This window comes from Melospiza melodia, unplaced genomic scaffold, assembly GCF_035770615.1.
Source record: "Melospiza melodia melodia isolate bMelMel2 unplaced genomic scaffold, bMelMel2.pri scaffold_248, whole genome shotgun sequence".
Taxonomy (NCBI): domain Eukaryota; kingdom Metazoa; phylum Chordata; class Aves; order Passeriformes; family Passerellidae; genus Melospiza; species Melospiza melodia.
The window spans coordinates 38806-58772 of NW_026948573.1; the positions used below are offsets into that span (position 1 = coordinate 38806).

The 19967-nt window shown below is 49.9% G+C and overlaps 1 protein-coding gene across 1 annotated transcript; it reads left to right on the forward strand.

The window, feature by feature from the left end:
• Nucleotides 1–1004: 1004 nt before the first annotated feature.
• LOC134433763 (stanniocalcin-1) lies at nt 1005–18891 on the forward strand. The gene is made up of 4 exons (XM_063182474.1): nt 1005–1166; nt 4490–4632; nt 6935–7146; nt 14550–18891. The coding sequence occupies exons 1-4, from the start codon at nt 1049–1051 to the stop codon at nt 14818–14820; spliced, it is 744 nt and encodes a 247-aa protein (XP_063038544.1). The 5' UTR covers nt 1005–1048; the 3' UTR covers nt 14821–18891.
• Nucleotides 18892–19967: the final 1076 nt, after the last annotated feature.

A 19967-nucleotide genomic window follows, 5' to 3' on the forward strand; every position in this document is an offset into this window, starting at 1 on the left:
GAGTGAGAGATCCCTGCCAGCCTCAGAGCGGGGACAGGAGGGAGGGATCGCTGCCATCCCCATCCCCAGAGCCCGGCAGGAGAGAGGAATCCCTGCCAGCCCCATTCCCATCCCCAGAGCCGGGGCAGGGTCGGGGATCCCCGCCAGCCCCATCCCCAGAGCCCATCGTCAAAGCCGGGGCAGGAGCGGGGATCCCCGCCAGCCCCATCCCCAGAGCCCATCGTCAAAGCCGGGGCAGGAAAGGGGGGTCCCCGCCAGCCCCAGAGCGGGGACAGGGTCGGGGATCCCCGCCAGCCCCATCCTCAGAGCCGGGGCACAATCCCCGCCAGCCCCATCTCCGCCCCCATCCCCGTTCCCGAGCCCCTCAGAGCCGCCCCTTCCCCTCCGCAGCCCCGGGACCCCCTCGCACGCATGGGAGCAGCTTTCCCTCCAGGGCAGGTGATTTTCTGCTGGGGTGGGGGCTCTTTAGGACGGCGCTGTCATTTCCTCGAGCTCCGCCATTCATAGGAAGCGCCCCCCCCCCCCCTCCCCTCCATCCCCTCCCTTTCCCAGCGCTCCTCCGAGGATGAACTTTTCGCTCATTGTTCTTTGGCAGGTACTTTTAATGGGCTGGAAAATATTCTTCCTGTGAAGTTGCAGTTTTGCGGGGCTTGAATGAGTCCAGTCCTCCCCTGGCTCTGCCCAGCGCCACCGATTGGCTCGGCAGCCCGGGGGGGACCGATAAGGGCGGCTATAAAACGCTCGCAGCTCGCGGTCCCCCAGCGAGCAGCAGCCAGAGGGGCCACCCGGATCCTCCGCACATCCCTGCGCTCATCCCCGGCCTCGCCAGGATCCTCCCGCCTTCCTTCCCTCCCTCGCTTCCAGCTCCACATCTTCGCTCAAGCCCGAGTGCAAGAGGAGAGGCGCACACGTCCAAAAAAAAAAAAAAAAAAAAAATTAAAAAAAAAAATCAACCACTCAAAGAAGAAAAAGAAAAAAAAAAAAAAAAAAAAAAAGGGAAAAAAACCAAACCAAGCCAACCCCACACTTAGCGGAAACTTGTCAAAGAATGCTCCTAAAGTCTGGTTTGCTGCTGCTGCTGCTGATCAGTGCATCCGCATCCCACGAAGCCGAGCAGAATGACTCTGTGAGCCCCAGGAAAGCGCGGGTGGCGGCGCAGAACTCAGGTAACGCCGCAGCCCCGCTGCCCTCAGCCGCCCCACATTTCTCTGCTGATGATTTTTCTGCTTCTTTTTCATTTTCCCCCCTTTTCCTTCCCCTTGTAAACTCACCGGCTGGCAGCAGAAATGTTCCTTCCAGGGCTGGAGCAGGAATCTCCCGGAGCAGCGAGGATGCGATCCGGGCTCTCCCCTCCTCCCGCAGCTCCCCAGGCAGTTCCGCGCACTTTTTATCATTTTTATTCTCCTGCTTGCATGCATCCCTGTCCCTCCCCCGGTGCAGCGCTGCTCTGGGGTTAAACCTTTGCTTTTTAGGAACTTGGTGGGATCCGCGGCGCTGGGACTGCCCCATTGTCCTGGAACATCTCTGTGTTCAAAGAGGCGCAGCCTCGGAGGAATGCAGAACGCAGAAAGTGTCACAAACCGATCGCTATCGGGCAGCTGCCGCTGTAAAAATACACCGGGGACATTTTCCAAACTTGCTTCCACAATGGAGAGAGAAAAAAAAAAAAAAAAAAAAAAAATTGCTTTGGATGTGCGGACTTTGCCGCTTAGATAACTCGGAGACATTGTCTGGAACAATGGGAATTAAAAACCCGCCTCTACCGTACTGCAAAGATATTAACGCTCCGGTTCGGGGCTCATTAGCAGCTGCCTTGTTTTAGCTCGGCGGCGCTGGAGCGGGGTGTTTGCTCCGTTCGCTTTTGTATTTGGTTGCTATAGGAACGTGGGGTCTCCCCTCGCCCGAGACAATCGGAGCGCGCCCTGCGAGCGAAGTTCCGATGGGAACCTGTGGAAAGCTAATTACGGGAGGCTGCGGACCGGGGAGGGGATGAATTACCGAATATTCCTCCCTTCAGGCACGTCAGCACGAGCGGGGCTTAATTGGGGGGATTTTTTTAATATTATTTCTTCTCTTTTTTTTTTTTTTTTTTTTCGGGGAAAATCCCGGTTGTAAAGAATTCTCTCCAGGATGCAAGTTGGGTTTATTAAGGTGTGTTCTGTCGCAGCTAAGGCTCCCTTTTCCCACTCCAGGGGACCCCGGCCTCGCGTTTCTCCCCCAGGAATGTCTGGTAACCTGAGCCGCAGAGCGGCGAACGTGCCTTGCCCGTTCACGGGGAGGGGACAGATGCTCGGCTCGCCCAGAAAGGTTAATCCCGGCTAATTTCAGGGCAATCATGTGGCAATTCTGCTGATTCATAGTTAAAATGCCCTGGATGCGCTCTGAGAACGCCGGGATGACACGGACACCCCCGCGTTCAGCCGCGCCGCTGCCTCGGGGTTTAATCATCCTCGGAGCGGCGTTACCTGAACTTCCCCTGCCCGAATTCCCCTTCCCCTCCCGAATCTCAGCAGAAATTCCCCTTTTTGGCCGTACCTGCGAGCTCCCGGGGCAGTTTAGCTCCAAGCTGCTGGGTCGAGTCCTTCTGGGTGCTGAGAATTGAGTCTCAAGCTCAAATCTTCTTTCTAGGTAATTCAGCATTTTAGAAAAGCACAAATGCCTCCCAATCAGTGCAGTTTCCTGCCAACTTGTTGGCATTTGCCAACACTCCCATCTCCTTTTCCAGTGGTTTTTATGAGCCAAGGAAGAGCTCTCAGCACTCAGAGCTTTCCACGGCCCATCCTCATCCCTGCTCCTGCTTCAGAGGGAATTGGGATAAAGATGTGAATGCCTGAAGAGAGAATGAGGTTGGGATGGGCATTTGGGTCCCCATCTCAGCAAGGAGTGTGAGGTGCTGCCTCTTCTAATCCTTGTGTGACCCTCGAGGGCTTTGGTAGCTGAAATTTCTGTTCTTTGGGGCGCCGGTCGTGTCCTCAGAGAATTCTGGGATTGTAGAATCCTGGAATTACAGAAGCATGGAAGTGTAGAATTCTGGAAATTGTGGGATTCTGGAGTTACCGAATCATGGAAGTGTAGAATTCTGGAATTGTGGGATTCTGGAGTTACCGAATCATGGAAGTGTAGAATTCTGGAATTGTGGGATTCTGGAGTTACCGAATCATGGAAGTGTAGAATTCTGGAATTGCGGAATCATGGTATTGGAGAATCGTGGAATTGTGGAATTCTGGAGTTATAGAATCGCGGGATTGTAGAATCATGGAATTACGGAATCATGGGATTGTAGAATCATGGAATTATAGAATTATGGAATCTTGAAATGGGTTGGGTTGGAAAGGGACCTTAAAGCTCATTCCATCCCCAGCCATGGGCAGGGACACATTCCACCATCCCTGGGTGCTCCAACCTGGCCTGGGGACACTTCCAGGGATGGGGAATCCTCAGCCTCTCTGGGCACCCTGTCCCAGGGCCTCGCTGCCCTCCAAGGATGGATTTTCTCCCTAATACCTGACCTAAATCTCTCCTCTTTTAGCTTAAAACCAATCCCAGCCGTTCTAGCACTGTGCATATAAAAACTCTCTCTCTCTCTCTCTTTCTTTTTTATAATCTGCTTTTCTGTACCAGGAGGGGCTCTGAGCTCTCCCTGGAGCCTTCTCTTCTCCAGGAGAACCTTCTCTTCTCCAGCTGCTCCATCTCTTCTCACAGGCAGATTTTGGGGTCTCAGAGAGGCTCTGAGCCTGGTCACGGTGCTGGAGCAGGATTTGGCCGGGGCTGGGCAGGATTTTTGGGGCTGGGCAAGATTTTTGGGACTGAGCAGGACTTTTGGGTCTGAGCAGGACTTTTGGGTCTGGGCACGATTTTTGGGTCTGGGCAGGATTTTGGGGGCTGGGCAGGATTTTTGGGGTTGGGCAGGATTTTTGGGTCTGGGCAGGATTTTTGGACCTGAGCAGGATTTTTGGGGCTGGGCACAATTTTTGGGGCTGGGCAGGACTTTTGGGGTTGGGCAGGACTTTTGGACCTGAGCAGGCTCTTTGGACCTGAGCAGGATTTTTGGGTCTGGGCAGGACTTTTGGACCTGAGCAGGATTTTTGGGTCTGAGCAGGATTTTTGGGGCTGGGCAGGATTTGGCCAGGGACTGGGCAGGATTTTTGGGTCTGGGCAGGACTTTTGGACCTGAGCAGGATTTTTGGGTCTGGGCAGGATTTTTGGGGCTGGGCAGGACTTTTGGGGTTGGGCAGGACTTTTGGGGCTGGGCACGATTTTGGGGGCTGGGCACGATTTTTGGAGCTGAGCAGGACTTTTGGGGTTGGGCAGGATTTTTGGACCTGAGCAGGATTTTTGGACCTGAGCAGGATTTTTGGGTCTGGGCAGGATTTTTGGGGCTGGGCAGGACTTTTGGGGTTGGGCAGGATTTTTGGGGGCTGGGCAGGATTTTTGGGGCTGGCAGAGCTCACTCTCCATGTGCTGACGTTCCTGTGCCCCTCTGTCGCAGCCGAGGTGGTTCGGTGCCTGAACAGTGCCCTCCAGGTGGGCTGCGGAGCCTTCGCCTGCCTGGAGAACTCCACGTGCGACACGGACGGGATGTACGACATCTGCAAATCCTTCCTCTACAGCGCTGCTAAATTCGACACTCAGGTACGGCCCGGGCACCACGGGAATCCAACCTGGCCGGGAATGAATCAAACCCGGCTGAGAATCAAACCCGGCCGAGAATCAAACCCGGCTGGGAATGAATCAAACCCAGCTGACAATCAAACCCAACTGAGAATCAAACCCGGCCGGGAATGAATCAAACCCAACCGAGAATCAAACCCAACCGAGAATCAAACCCAACTGAGAATCAAACCTGGCCGGGAATGAATCAAACCCGGCCGAGAATCAAACCCGGCCGAGAATCAAACCTGGCCGGGAATGAATCAAACCTGGCCGGGAATGAATCAAACCCAACCAAGAATCAAACCCGGCCGGGAATGAATCAAACCCAACCAAGAATCAAACCCAACCGAGAATCAAACCTGGTCGGGAATGAATCAAACCCGGCCGGGAATGAATCAAACCCGGCCGAGAATCAAACCCAACCGAGAATCAAACCTGGCCGGGAATGAATCAAACCTGGCTGGGAATGAATCAAACCCGGCCGAGAATCAAACCCAACCGAGAATCAAACCCGGCCGGGAATGAATCAAACCTGGCCGAGAATAAATGGGAGCCGCCTTTTCATGGCCCGGACAAGTCCTGCGGGTTCTGAAGCACGTGCAAGGCGCTCTGCTCAGTGCCTGCCTTAATTTAAGCCGTGCTTTGGGCAGGATTAACCCTCCCCTCCCTGCAGCCCTTCCTGCTGCTGCTCTCAGCCCCAGTTCTGGCTCCAGGGCTCTTTTTCCACCCGCTCCCCGCTCTGGGTGAGGACTTGGCACGGAGGGTTCCGAGGGGTGGAGAGCGAGGTTTCCTCTCCAGGAGGAAATAGAAATGTTCTTCTAACAAAATAAATCTCCTGACTGTGTGACCTGGCACAGGGCTGGGCTTTGGCTTGGAAGCGTTCGGGTCTGGGAATGCACGGCCGGACTGGGATTGCAGGGAGAATAAACGGGATAATATTGGAGAGCTCTGCTCTGCCAAAATCCCATTCCCTGTGTGCTTTCCTCCTAAAATCCACACAGCCCCTTGTTCCCCGTGCTCCCAAGGACAGATTGAAAAGCTCATAAAGGCTCTTGAGGTCTGAACTAGGAGTGTTGAACTGCTGGCATTAAATTGATGTTGATCTGTGGGGCAGAGCTGCTCCATCTCTGGTCCTCGAACTTCCAGGCTGAAGATTCCCAATGCCTAAATCCTTTGGGAATGGGAGTTCAGAGCATCCCAACTGCTGAGAGTGACAACCCTGCAGTAATCGGGAACATTCAAATCCCATTCCCTGCCTTGATTGCAGGAGGGTAATTAGCACAGCCAGGCCCGGTGTAGTATCCACAACACTTCTCCTTCCTTTGGATTCTGTTAAAAATAATTTAGAAACTGCTGCAAAATAGTTGATGGATCGTTAAGCATGTGCAGTTAGTTTGGTTATTCTATTGTAAAAGGGGGTCAAAGGGCAGTTGTAGGAAATCCGGTACTCAAGGTACCATAACACACCTCAGTAAATGCACCACGAGCCAGGCTGGACAGAGCTGGAATGGCCAATCAAGGCCTAAAACCTTCATGCAAATGAAGGATCCAAACAGAAACCAATCCAAAGGGACAAAAAACAGGATAAAAAGGGGTTTCTGACCCACTGAATTTGTGCTGCTCCATCTGGGGCTGCTCAAGGAGCCCCAGAGCTGGCGCTGCAGGATCCTCGACGGGAACACTCCTGCCCCATTTCCTGCCCCATTTCCTGCCCCATTCCCCTTCTCATTCCCATTCCCAGCCCCATTCCCTGCCCAATTCTCATCCCCTGCCCCATTCCCAGCCCCATTGCCATTCCCATTCCCCTTCTCATTCCCATTCCCAGCCCCATTCCCTGCCCAATTCTCATCCCCTGCCCCATTCCCAGCCCCATTGCCATTCCCATTCCCCTTCTCATCCCATTCCTAGCCCCATTCCCATTCCCATTCTTCTTCTCATTCCCATTCCCAACCCCATTCCCATTCCCCTTCTCATCCAATTCCCATCCCCATTCCCACTTCTATTCCCCATTCCCATTCCCCATTCCCAGCCCCATCCCCATTCCCATTCCCATCCCTATCCCCATTCCCCTTCTCATTCCCATTCCCAACCCCATTCCCATCCCTATCCCCATTCCCAGCCCCATCCCCATTCCCACAGGCCCCCTTGCTTTAGGCCTTTCTTTTTTCATAATAAAAGCTGAAATCACTTTAGCACCGGGACCCTGCTCTCGTTCTTATCCCTGGAATTTATTCCAGACTCCCTGGAATTCAGCTGAAGTTGGTTTTCCTTCCGCGTGCAGGGAAAGGCGTTCGTGAAGGAGAGCCTGAAGTGCATCGCCAACGGGGTGACCTCCAAGGTGTTCCTGGCCATCCGCAGGTGCTCCACGTTCCAGAGGATGATCTCGGAGGTGCAGGAGGAGTGCTACAGCAAGCTGGACCTGTGCGGCATCGCCCGCCGCAACCCCGAGGCCATCACCGAGGTGGTGCAGCTCCCAAACCACTTCTCCAACCGGTAGGGAACGGGGAAATGCTGGGAGACGGAGGGGAGGTGAGGGGCAGGGACCACGGGGGACAAAGCTGTGCAGGGCCTGGGACACCCCAGCCAGGAAAGCTCCCCGCCTCTGCACACCCTGCTCAGCTTCAGCAGCGTTCTCCGTGCTCTTCTGGGGAAATACATTGATTTCCCCTTCTGGGGAAAATACATTTCCCTTTTGGGGAAAACACACTTGTTGTTCATTTTGGGAAATGCGTTTATTTCCCCTTTTGGGAAAATTCCTTGTTTTCCTTTGTGGAAAAACACACTTGTTGCTCATTTTGGGAAATGCATTTATTTCTCCTTTTGGGAAAATTCCTTGTTTTCCTTTGTGGGAAAACACACTTGTTGCTCATTTTGGGAAATGCACAAATTTCCATTTCAGGGAAAATACATTTATTTCCCCTTTTGGGAAAATAAATTTATTTCCCCTTTTGGGAAAATTCCTTTATTTTCCTTTTTGGGAAACACATTAATTTCCCTTTCTGGGAAAATACACTTGCTGTTCATTTTGGGAAATACATGTCTGTCCCTTTCTGGGCAAATATATTTATTTCCCATTCTGGGAAAATACATTTACTTCCCTTTCTGGGAAAATTCATTCATTTTCCTTTATGGGAAAATGCACTTGTCGTTGATTTTGGGAAATACATTTATTTCCCCTTTTGAGAAAATGCCTTTGTTTTCCTTTTTGGGAAAATACACTTGTTCATGTTGGGAAATACACACATTTCCCTTTCTGGGAAAAAATATTTATTTCCCATTCTGGGAAAATACATTTATTTCCCCTTTATGGGAAAATTCCTTTATTTTCCTTTTTGGGAAACACATTTATTTCCCTTTTGTGGGAAATTAATTTATTTTCCTTTTTGGGAAAACACACTTGCTTTTCAATTTGGAAAATACATGTCTGTCCCTTTTTGGGCAAATACCTTTATTTCCCATTCTGAGAAAATATATTTATTTCACTTTTTGAGAAAATTTCTTTATTTTCCTTTTTGGGAAAACACACTTGTTTTACATTTTGGGAAATATACATATTTCCCTTTTTGGGCAAATACATTTATTTCCCTTTTTGAAAACATATTTATTTCCCTTTTTGCTTGTTTTACATTTTGGGAAATACACATATTTCCCTTTCTGGGCAAACACATTTATTTCTCCTTTTGGGAAATATATTTATTTCTCCTTTGGGGAAATCCATTTATTTTTCCTTTGGGGAAATACATTTAAAAGAATTCCCAGAGGAGAACCATAAAATTATCCAGACGTCCCTTACTCCAAAGCCTGGAGCTTGTTTAAATGTTAATTTAATTTTTTTGTTTGTTTGTTTGGGTGTTCTGTAATGGTCAATGATCCCAATCAGGTGGATTAATTCGGCGTGTGTGGCACATTGAGCTGCTCAGGGAATCATGGAATGGTTTGGGTGGGAAGGGACCTTAAACCCCATCTCATCCCACCCCTCCAAGCACAGGGACACTTTCCCCTGTCCCCGATTGCTCCAAGCCCTGTCCAGCCTGGCCTTCTCCATCCATTTCCATCATTCCCTTCTCCTGATGATGGGATCTCATACCCAGCTCCAGCCACGGCCTCTTTCCATGGTGGCACACGTCCCTCTCCTGCTTTGGGGGTCTGTGGGGTGGTTTGAGCTCACTTTGCACCGTGGTGCCAGCTCCAGGTGGCCAAACCGTGCAGAGAGTTTGGTAAATCACAACTTAAAGGTGTTCACAGCCATGCCCTTCCTGGGGCTCATATGGCACTGGGAAATGAATGCTTGTCCTCCAAAATCCTTGTCCTCCAGAATCCTTGTCCTCCAGGATCCTTGTCCTCCAGAATCCTTGTCCTCCAGGATTCTTGTCCTCCAGGTCACCACACTGCTGCAAAGCCCAGGGAAATGAAAAGAGCTGTTGCTCTTTGTTTGTGGTCCCTGGGGAGTGCCCTAAACTGTGCGTTCCCTTGCAGGAGGCAGGCAAGGAGACTCCACGTGGATTCTGGGGGTGCTAATTACTGAGGGGGCTAATTATTGGGGGTCCCACCCTCGGGAGCAGCATGGTTTCTGAGGGAGAAGGGAGGGAGAGAAGGACCAAGAGCAATCTCTGGTCTCCCCTCAAAGCTGAACAGGGAGATTCAAAGTGGGTGCAAGTAAGCCTGGGGCCAGTGGGATTTCAGATCCATGATATTCCAGGGGAGGATCACAGGCTTGGATTAAACCCTACATTTTCGAGGGGTGAGACAGAGCACACCATTTATCTAAAATGTGACACCACAATTCACCCTTTTTTTGTTAGGGAGAAAAGATTAAGAGAAACAAGTGCCAAAAGAGAATCTGTGATTTCCCCCTTACAGCTTAAGAGGGAGATTCAAAGTGGCCGCAGAATCAGACTTGGGCCAAGGGGATTACAGATCCATGATACTTCAGGGGAGGATCACGGGCTTGGAATAACGAGGGGTGAGACAGAGCACAACATTTAACTAAAATGTGACACCACAAGGAGCCAGCACCCCTGGTCCTGTATGACCCCCCTGTGCCAACCCCATGTTCCTCATCTCTGGTGCCCTGGTCTGAAAAGGAAGTGAGGTTTTTTTGGAGTTTGTGGTCAAACCAATCAGAGCTGAAATTGGAATATTGGCACTGGGTGTGGCCACTGAGACCATGGATACACCTCTGAGAACAGAGGGGTTAAAAGCAGAGAAATGCCAGGGGAACTTTCTCTTGGTTCTGCTGGGTTGAGGAGGTCAGAGCTCCTGCTTTGCTCCGTGTCTGGTCACATCTCACAGCAGACGCCAGGGAGAACAGATTTTTGTGGGGGCACTGGCATTGTCAAACGTGGGGACAGCCTGTGATGCCTTGGAGCTGTCCCCTGTCCCTGTGGGAATGTCACTCTGCTGCCTGGCACCCTCCCCTGAGCAGCACTGCCTTGTCCCCTGTCCCTGCAGGGATGGCAATGTCACACCTGGCACCTTCCCCTGGGCAGCACTGCCCAGTCCCTGTCCCTGCAGGGATGGCAATGTCACACCAGGCACCCTCCCCTGGGCAACCCTGCCCTGTCCCTGCAGGGATGGCAATGTCACACCTGGCACCTTCCCCTGGGCAGCACTGCCCTGTCCCCATCCTCCAAGGACAAGGGACACAGGGAGCCTCAGGGCTGCTGCAGTCACACTGCAGGGCAGGGATTTCTTGCTCCCTGTCCTGGAACAATCAGTGCTGAGTCTTGTGATTGGGATAAAAGGGACCTTTTGGAGAGGTTGGAGTAAATGACCCCAGAACTGGAGTGCAAACAGAGCACTGGGTCCTGTCCTCAGCTCCTCTGGGATGGCCTTGGCTGGGTCCAGGAGCAGCCCAAACCTCCAGACCTGTCCCAGGACAGGTGTGCAGGTGATGAATACATTTCATGTTACATCAAGCAGCATGAATTTATTCAGAGAATCCCAGAATATCCAGAGCTGGGAGGGACCCACAAGGATCATGGAGATCCATTTCCTATCACAGAAAACTCTCTTGTAGATAATTTTTTTCTTGTCTATCCAGAAAATGGCAACATTGGGAAGGCAAAATTATACTGGGGGAGTAAAAATGGAACTTGTGGAGCAGATTTGGGGGGGAAATTGGAACCTTTCAAAGAGGATTTCTGGAGGACTGGGAGAGGAGCAGGCAGCTCTGTGGAGTCCCAGGTCAAACTGATGGGCTGGGCAGCTCAGCAGAAAGAAAAAACCTTTTCTTTCCATGTCCTGCTTTGGAAGGGGACATGGGGACACTTGGGCAGCGCTGGTTGTGCTCCTCTGAGAGGACCAAGCCCTGGAGCCTCTCCCGAGGCCCAGGAGCTCCTCCCCAGCCCCGCAGAGGATATTGTGACACGCTGAGGAACAAAAGCAGCAGGATTTCCCAGCTCTGAGGGGAGGCTGAGGGCTCGGGAGCATCCTGCTTTCCCAGCCCGGGATCAGAATGTGCCACTTGGCCCGGCCCCAGGGGAAGTCCTTAAAGGTCATTGCATCCTGCTGCCACCCCAGCTGGGGCAGGGGAACCTCTGCTCACAGCCCAGCTCTGGAAGGTGTCCCGGCGTGGAAACCGCGGCGCTGGATGGGCTCTGTGTCTGGCCCTGGTTTAAGCCGGGTTTGTGGCTGGCTCAGCTTTGCTCATCTCCACTCCAAACCCTCCCAGCCCCGCTCAGAGCGAGCCAGAGCCTGATCCCTTTGTGCAGCTCTGACCTCACCTGACCTCCCCGGGGCTGAGAGTTGGGAAAGGATTTTCAATGGGAACTCTCATTTCCCTCTTCCTTCCCCTCCTCCACCTGCAGGTTGTTCTCCTCTCTGCTCCTGTGGAAAAATGTCAGCGTGACCTTAAAGTGCTTAAAATAAGTTCCTTTCAGGCAGAAATCCCGGCGAGTGTGGGCCTGCTGCCCTTTTTCCCAGCTCTGTCTCCCTGGGAAGATGTTCCCTGGCACAGGGAGGTGCCAGGAGCTCTCCCAGCCCTAATCCTGGGGGAACATTCCTTGGGGGAATTCTCAGCAGGGTTGGGAATGCACAGCAGCACCCCTGTGCTGTCAGTGTGTGAGTCAGGCCTGGGGAAAAAGTGACCTGGACTCCCAAGGCATTCACAGAAAGTTAATTCAGTTTTAGTGACCTGGACTCCCAAGGCATTCACAGAAAGTTAATTCAGTTTTAGTGACCTGGACTCCCAAGGCATTCACAGAAAGTTAATTCTATTTATTGAGAAACCCATTGCTTTTTATACCCTAGTTCACTACAGGTGGACCTGATTGGTCCTCTAACTAAAACACCATCACTATTGGCTAATGAACAATTTATAAACCATTTATAACAATCTTATGATTGCTATAAATGGTTTATAACATAAAATATAAATGGCTATACACCCATTTGTAAACAATCTGATGTTTATAACATATAAATGATTATACACCCATCTATGAACAATCTTATGAGAATAACAAGAAAACAGATACTAGAGAAACAACACCTGCAGGTTGTTTTTAATTATTGGATATCACTTTTTATCTACAGCTCCTCAAACCTTCCCAGGCTGATTCTGGGAAAACTTCTTTCTTTTCTTTTCTTTTCTTTTCTTTTCTTTTCTTTTCTTTTCTTTTCTTTTCTTTTCTTTTCTTTTCTTTTCTTTTCTTTTCTTTTCTTTTCTTTTCTTTTCTTTTCTTTTCTTTTCTTTCTTTTTCTTTCTTTCTTTCTCTGCCACCACACCTGGCTGCTCCTTGGACAAGGAATTTGTGCCCAGCGCTGCTGGGAGCGGAAGGTGCAGCTGGAGAGGAGGCAGGGGAAGCCTCACTGGGGCTGGAAGTGACCGTGGATTGTCCCAAGGACCTGTCCCCAGGGAATCCAGGGATCTGCCAGGCTTGGGCTGGGCTGCTCCTCCCTCTGGCCCTTGTAAGGGAAAGGGACGAGAGGGACAAAGGGAATGGAAGTGACAGTGGATTGTGTGTGCTAAAGATCTGTCCCCAGGAATCTGCCAGGCTTGAGCTGGCCTGCTCCTCCCCCTTCTGGTCCTTGTGAGGGCTGTGCAGGGAAAGGGACAGGAGGGACGGAGGGAATGGTGCCACAGGGATGGAGCAGTCGTGGCTCAGAGGCCAGGCCAGGCTGGGATCCCGGCAGGATCTGTTGCTGCCAACATCAATTATTTCCCTTCCCAAAGCTCCAGGAGCTCTGGTGTTGAGCAGAGAGTAAATCACAGCCTTTAACCCATTCCTGATCTCTCAGCTCCTTGTTTTACCTTCCCGATCCACCAGGACCACTCCAAACCCGCGGTGCTCACCCCTCCCCTCCCAGAGCTGGGGCAGTTGCTGGTTTAGAGCAATTAAATCAGAATTTTGGCCATGGTGTTCCTCCCCTGTGCCAGGGGCACAGCACCTCCATGCCCAGGGTGTGGAGTGGGGGCCCTGGGAGCCCTCAGCCTCCCCTCAGAGCTGGGAAATCCTGCTGCTTTTGTTCCTCAATTTGTCACAATATCCTCTGCTGGGCTGGGGAGGAGCTCCTGTGCCTTGGGAGAGGCTCCAGGGATGGGTCCTCTCAGAGGAGCACAACCAGCGCTGCCCAAGTGTCCCCATGTCCCTTTCTAAAGCAGGACATGAAAAGAAAAGACTTTTTCTTTCCGCTGATCTGCCCCGTCTATCAGTTTAACCTGGGCCTCCACAGAGCTGCCTGCTCCTCTCCCAGAAATCCTCTTTGAAAGGTTCCAATTTCCCCCCCAAAATTTGCTACACAAGTTCCATTTTTACTCCCCCCAGTATAATTTTGCCTTCCCAATGTTGCCATTTTCTGGATAGACAAGAAAAAAATACCTCCATGTACAAGAGAGTTTTCTGTGATAGGAAATAGATCTCCATGGTCCTTTCCCAACCTTAAAAATTCTGCCACAACACCGTCAGAAATCAGTTCCAAACACACTCTGGCTGAGTTAAAAACCCTGATTTTTGCAGTTTTTTCACCTGGCTGGGTGATATCCCGATTTCCTGCTGGGCTGGTTCACCCCCAAGCAGGCAGCACTGGATAATTCAGTCCTCTTTTGGGGACAGAGTGTCTGAGTACCCAGGCTGCTCTCAGCCCCAGGCAACCTTAGCGAGCTTAAGGGATATCAGCTCTTTAGGGATTTGTCAGCTCTCTCATGATTTCAGCTCTTTGCTTGCTAAGGTGCTGATGAAGGCCGAGAATGCAGACATGAGAGAGGAGAAGGCAGCTCTGGAGTTCCACAGCAATGTCTTTACTGGGGATCTGTGAAGGGTTCCAGGGACAGCTCTTCTGACCAGAATGGGCTAAAACAACCCTTTATATAGGGTATAGGGGGATCCAGAATTGTCCAGTAGCAGGAGTTAAGGGAAAGTGACCTATGGGGTTACACAGAGATAAGCAGGGGTCTGAAAGATGGAAGAGAGGGGCTTCTTGCTCTTTTGTGACGAGGATCTGACTCCATGTTTCATAAGGCTTGATTTATTATTTTATTATATATATTATATTAAAGCTATACTAAAATAATAGAAGAAAGGATTTTATCAGAAGGCTGGCTAAGAATAGAAAAAGAAGAAATGATAACAAAGGCTTTTGTGTCAGACAGAGAGCCCGAGCCAGGTGACTGTGATTGGCCATTAATTAGAAACAACCACATGAGACCAATCACAGATGACCTGTTGCATTCCACAGCAGCAGATAATCAATGTTTACATTTTGTTCCTGAGGCTTCTCAGCTTCTCAGGAGGAAAAATTCTAAGGAAAGGATTTTTCAGAAAATTCCATGGCTACACTATTTCACCATGACTTGGCATTTCCTATCTTTAAGCTTCGACTCTCCATGAGGCCCTAGCAAGCCCAGAGCCTGCTACAGGGTGACACCGTGGGCTAACCAGGTCCTTGTCCTGCAGGTATTACAACAAGCTGGTTCGGAGCCTGCTGGAGTGCGACGAGGACACGGTGAGCACCATCAAGGAGAGCCTGATGGAGAAGCTGGGCCCCAACATGGCCAGCCTGTTCCACCTGCTGCAGAGCGACCACTGCGCCCAGGGCCACCCCCGCTCCGAGCTGCTGCGCAGGAGGCTCTCGGAGCCCCAGAAGCTGAAGCTGCTGCTCAGGAACCTGCGAGGTGAGGGCTCCACAGCCGCCCACGCCAAGCGCGGCTCCGCCGAGCGCGCCTGACCGGGCCGGGCAGGCCGAGCACGACCAAAGCTGAGGGCTCTGCTCTAGGAGTGCTGCACCCAAAGCCAGCAGACTGTAGGTGTTGTGACCCCCAGGAGCTGGGTTTAGTTCCTTAGGGCTCGTTTCGTTTGTTCATCTTCTCTGTTCCTCTCCAACAACACTTGTGCATGGGTCTGTGTTCGGTGTCGCGGCTTTCCCGCCAGCCAGACGGCTCTGTCTCTTCTCTTCCCCACACAAAAATCTGTTGTCCCAAAAAATCTTAGTCTTTAGTAGATCCCTATAGTGGTTGGGCCTTCAGGCACCAAACTCCCAAGGTTTGGAGGCTGAGTTTGTCCCAAGCTGTTGTGCTGACACCAGCCAGGCCTGGAGGTTCGGCACTGAGGGGAGGAGCCGCTCCTCTCCTGCAGGTGATGAAAAATGCACTAAAAACTCTCACACATCCTAAAAGCTCTCACAAATCCTAAAAACATCAGTGGGATTCATGTCATGAATCTGTGCTGGCCATGGACGAGCATGGATGTCACGTTCCTGGTCCTGTAGTGTCACCCTCATCCCTGATTCCTTCCTGTGAATATGTTTAAGTCGGGATTTACCAAACTCGCTGCGTGGTTTAATCACCAGGAGCTGGCACCACGGTGCAAAATGAGCTCAAACCACCCCACAAAGCCCAAAAGCAGGAGAGGGACGTGTTCCACCATGGAAAGAGGTTGTGGCTGCAGCTGGTCAGGAGGTCCCATAATCGTGTGTTGTATTTCAAAGCTCACATCTCTGTACTGTATTTAACTGCCTGAAGCTTTAAACCAAGCCTAACAGAAACAAAGCCTGTCTTAAGATTAGAGTATTAAAGGCCTTGCTCTAACTGTGGTATAAATAGTGCTAAAATCTGTCTGTACTGTACATAAACTCCACCAGAGTCTGCTCCAAAGGAGCAGAACAGAATAACTTTATTGCCTAAACTGAGTTTTGTAAGTCAGCTCTTTCTTTTATTATTATTATTATTATTGTTATTATTGTTGTTATTATTATTATTATTGCTTTCTTTTTCCTGGAAGCAGCACCTCTGTCATAGTCAGGAATTCACATTCCACTCTGTGGCCTTTTAAGAAAGGAAGAGGGGGAAGGTTTAGAATGGGAATCGCAGGACCAGGAACAGACTTTCAGAGCTGAAATTGAGGCAAAATCCATTAAAAACCCAAGTTCAGGCTGGTCAGTCCTGTCCCCACTGGGCTGCCAGGAAATGCACTTAGAGCCAGGGCAGAGCTGCTGGGAATTCTGGAATTGTCAGATCCTTTGGGAATCTCACGGGGCAAAATTCCCCTCAGGATTTCTGGGGCAAGGCAGGGAAAATCTGTAATTCTCTCAAGCTCCAGCAGGAGAGCTGAGGACACAATGAATGCTCTGGGATCTGCCCTTCCTCCACCCTCCTCCTCCTCCTCAGCGGGCTCTGGGAAGAGGAGCAGAGCTGGAGGCCCCAAAGCTGCTCCACGGCACAGCCAGGCCCTGGTGAGCCCAAAAATGCCCTTTGGATCCACACAATGCCCTTTGTGGTGGGATCAGAGGCAGAGGCCCTTTGTGGTGTGGGACCCACCAAGTGTCCTTTGTGGTGTGGGATCCACCCAAATGCCCTTTGTGGTGTGGGACCCACCCAATGCCCTTTGTGGTGTGGGATCCATCAAATGCCCTTTGTGGATTGGGATCCACCAAATGCCCTTTGTGGTGTGGGACCCACCAAATGTCCTCTGTGATGTGTTGTCCACCCAATTCCCTTTGTGGTGTGGAATCCACCAAAGGCCCTTTGTGGTGTGGGACCCACCAGAGGCCCTTTGTAGTGTGGGACCCACCAAATATCCTTTGTGGTGTGGGATCCACCCAATGCCCTCTGTGATGTGGGATCCACCAAGTGTCCTTTGTGGATTGGGACCCACCAAATGTCCTTTGTGGATTGGGATCCACCAAATGTCCTCTGTGATGTGTTGTCCACCCAATGCCCTTTGTGGTGTGGGATCCACCAAGTGTCCTTTGTGGTGTGGGACCCACCAAATGTCCTTTGTGGATTGGGATCCACCAAATGTCCTTTGTGGATTGGGATCCACCAAATGCCCTTTGTGGTGTGGGACCTACCCAGTGCCCTCTGTGGTGTGGGATCCACCAAATATCCTTTGTGGTGTGGGATCCACCCAATGCCCTCTGTGATGTGGGATCCACCAAGTGTCCTTTGTGGATTGGGACCCACCAAATGTCCTTTGTGGATTGGGATCCACCAAATGTCCTCTGTGATGTTTTGTCCACCCAATTCCCTTTGTGGTGCGGGACCCACCCATTGCCCCTTGTGGTGTGGGATCCACCAAAGGCCCTTTTGTGGTGTGGGATCCACCAGGCCAATCCCAAATCCAAGCCTCGGAGTCCCTGCAGCGTGGGAGACTCTGCCTCAGAGCGTTGGAGAGCTGATAAAGGAGGGATCTCTTTTTTTCTTCTGGAAACCTGAAGCAATATTATTTTATTTTTTGTGTTGTTTGGGAAACCACAAAGCCTTTAAACCAGAACTTGCTGCTAAAATATCAAAACCAGATGCAGTGGCAGCGTTTCAGATGTCGCTGTCTTCACGAAATGTAGAAGTGTTGGCAGAGAATTGGAAGCAGCAAAAAAATAATTGCTGATATTGGTGGAGGGTTGGAATTTGTAATTTTTTTTGGGATACTCTGAACAGAGCCGTGCAGGGCAAGGAAGATGCAAAGTTCCTGAATCAGGCAGGGATTGAGAGGCCAACACAAAGAAGTTCTGAGAGGTGAAAACCAAAAGCTTCTGGAATATCCCAACCCTAAAATTGGGATTATATTTAGGAATTGATCCCAGGAGCGCATCCCTGACTCCCCACCCTGCAGCTGTTGGGAGCCAGGGAATTCTGCTGGGGTTTGTGCCTCCAGTCCGTGCTTTTATTTGGGAATTGGTCACAAAAAGTCTTTCCCTGCCTCGGGGCAGCGCTCCAGCCCCACCTGGGAGTGCTCCAGAGCTCCCACTGTGGGACCCCAAAGCTCCCGGGAGCTTTCCAAGGACACCTGGGCAGGGATATGGAAAGTGGCTTCTCCACCCACCCATTGCTCTGCAACCCCATAAAGGTGCCTGGAGCAGATTTGGGGCCGGGGAGGAGCCTTGGGCCTCCCAGTCCCATCTTTTTTTGGGGTGCAGAATGAAATTTCCCTTTCCAGCAGTAATTCCAACCTTGCTGAATGTGGGTGGGAAGAAGAGCGGGGAGATGATTGCCCCTGGTGGGGTTTGCTGTGGTGGTCCAGGGGATCATCCCTGGAAATACCCCAGGGAGCTCCCCCAGTGCCATCCCTGTCCCAAAAAAACCACAATTCCCAATTTTTGAGCTGCTTTGAGGCCGCTTTTGTCCCTGTGCTGGAGCAGGGAGGAATTTGGGATCCCTCACGCGACCTGGACACTCCCAGCTGTCCCCATCCCTCAGGAGGGAAATTTGGGATCTCTTCTGAGGGGATTTGGGAGCTCTGCCCATCCCTCAGGAATGAGGGAAAGGTTTGGATTCGGGGTGAGAGATCCCTCGGGGTGGGGAATGACCCCCACGACCAAGTCCAGCAATTTCACCCTGGAGTTCATCTCTGCTTCGTGGTTTTGGTGTCACAAAAGGATTTTTTTTCTCTCGGGGCGGGGAGGGGCTTCTCTGGGAAGGTTTGCATGAGTCTCGTGTTTGTTTGCACTTTAGACGTTTTTGTGCCATTTGGAATTTGCATTATTTGTATTTATAATTTAAAGAGACCTAGGAAAGGGAAAAGGGAGAGAGTTTGGGGGTTTTTTGGGGGGGGTTTTGGGTTTTGGTTTTTTTTGCTGAGTACTGGAATAAACAGTGAGCATATCTGGTATATGTCCTTATTTATTGTTTCCATGACGTTTGTAAAGCTCCGTGTGTTCATATAAAGGTTATTTGAAACATATCATAGCGAGGAGAGAGAGGCAAGTTATTTTCTTTGCTTATTTTTATAATTAAAGATGCATAACGTAATGAGGCCCACGTTGGATTTTCTTCTGCAATGAAATAAAAAAGTCAAATTTAAAGGGTTTTGGTGTCTGAGTCTTTATTGGGCTGTTGATGACAATAGGATAAAATTTTCACTTTTATAAAATAAATTTATAAAATAAATATAAATATCATGTAAAGTTAATATAATTTAGAATTAATTTATTCAATTTTTTTTCCTTGGTTTGAGTATCAGAGCTCTGCTATCTCCTCTGGCTGTTTATGGCTTGACATGGTAATTGCATTTTTTTCACCCAATTTATTAAGGCAGAAGCACTTTTTAATGAATGCAGCTGCAACACCCCTGCAGGGAAATAAAACACCTGGAAACTGCAATTCCATGTGCACTTTATCCAGTCAGGAAATCTCAGATTTCCACTGGAAGATCAAAATACATTTAATAATCCGCAGAGCAAAAGTGAGATCTTAACTCCAATTCTGCTCCAAAAGCTGCTGTGAAGTTTAAAAAATCATTTTACCATTGCATGAGAGTGTAAGAATAAATATTGGGAACAGAAGAGGATTATTAAAAGATTTCTTGCCCTAAAATCATGGAAAGGTTTGGATTGGAAGGACCTTAAAGTTGAACTCATGCACTATTAATGTTGCATTACTATTTTTAGTAGTAGTAGTAGTAGCAGTAGTAGTAGTAATAGTATAGTAATAATAATTTTATTTTTCATTATAATAATCATTGTAATTGCACCATTATTAATAAACTTAATTAATTAAATTTTTACTATGACTAAAATAAGTATTAAAATTAATTCTTTATAATTAATATTTGTATATCATTTATAATTATTGGTACAGTTGGAAATTCCCTTGGACATTTCCACCTGGAGCTCCCAACTTTGACAATATTCCAGAATTTTGATGACTTTTTAAGATTTGGGAATAAATGGACACATTTAGGTCATTAATGGAGGGAGCTGAATTCCCAAAAAAAGTGCAGGAACAGAGGGGTCAGATCAACCTGGGCTCTGTGGGAGGAAAATCATCCTGGAAAAGGAAATTTGGCTCAGTGATGAAGAAAATTGTGCTAGAAAAGGAAATTTACGCTGGATGATGAAGAAAAGCGTCCTGGAAAAGGAAATTTTAGCTCAGTGACAAA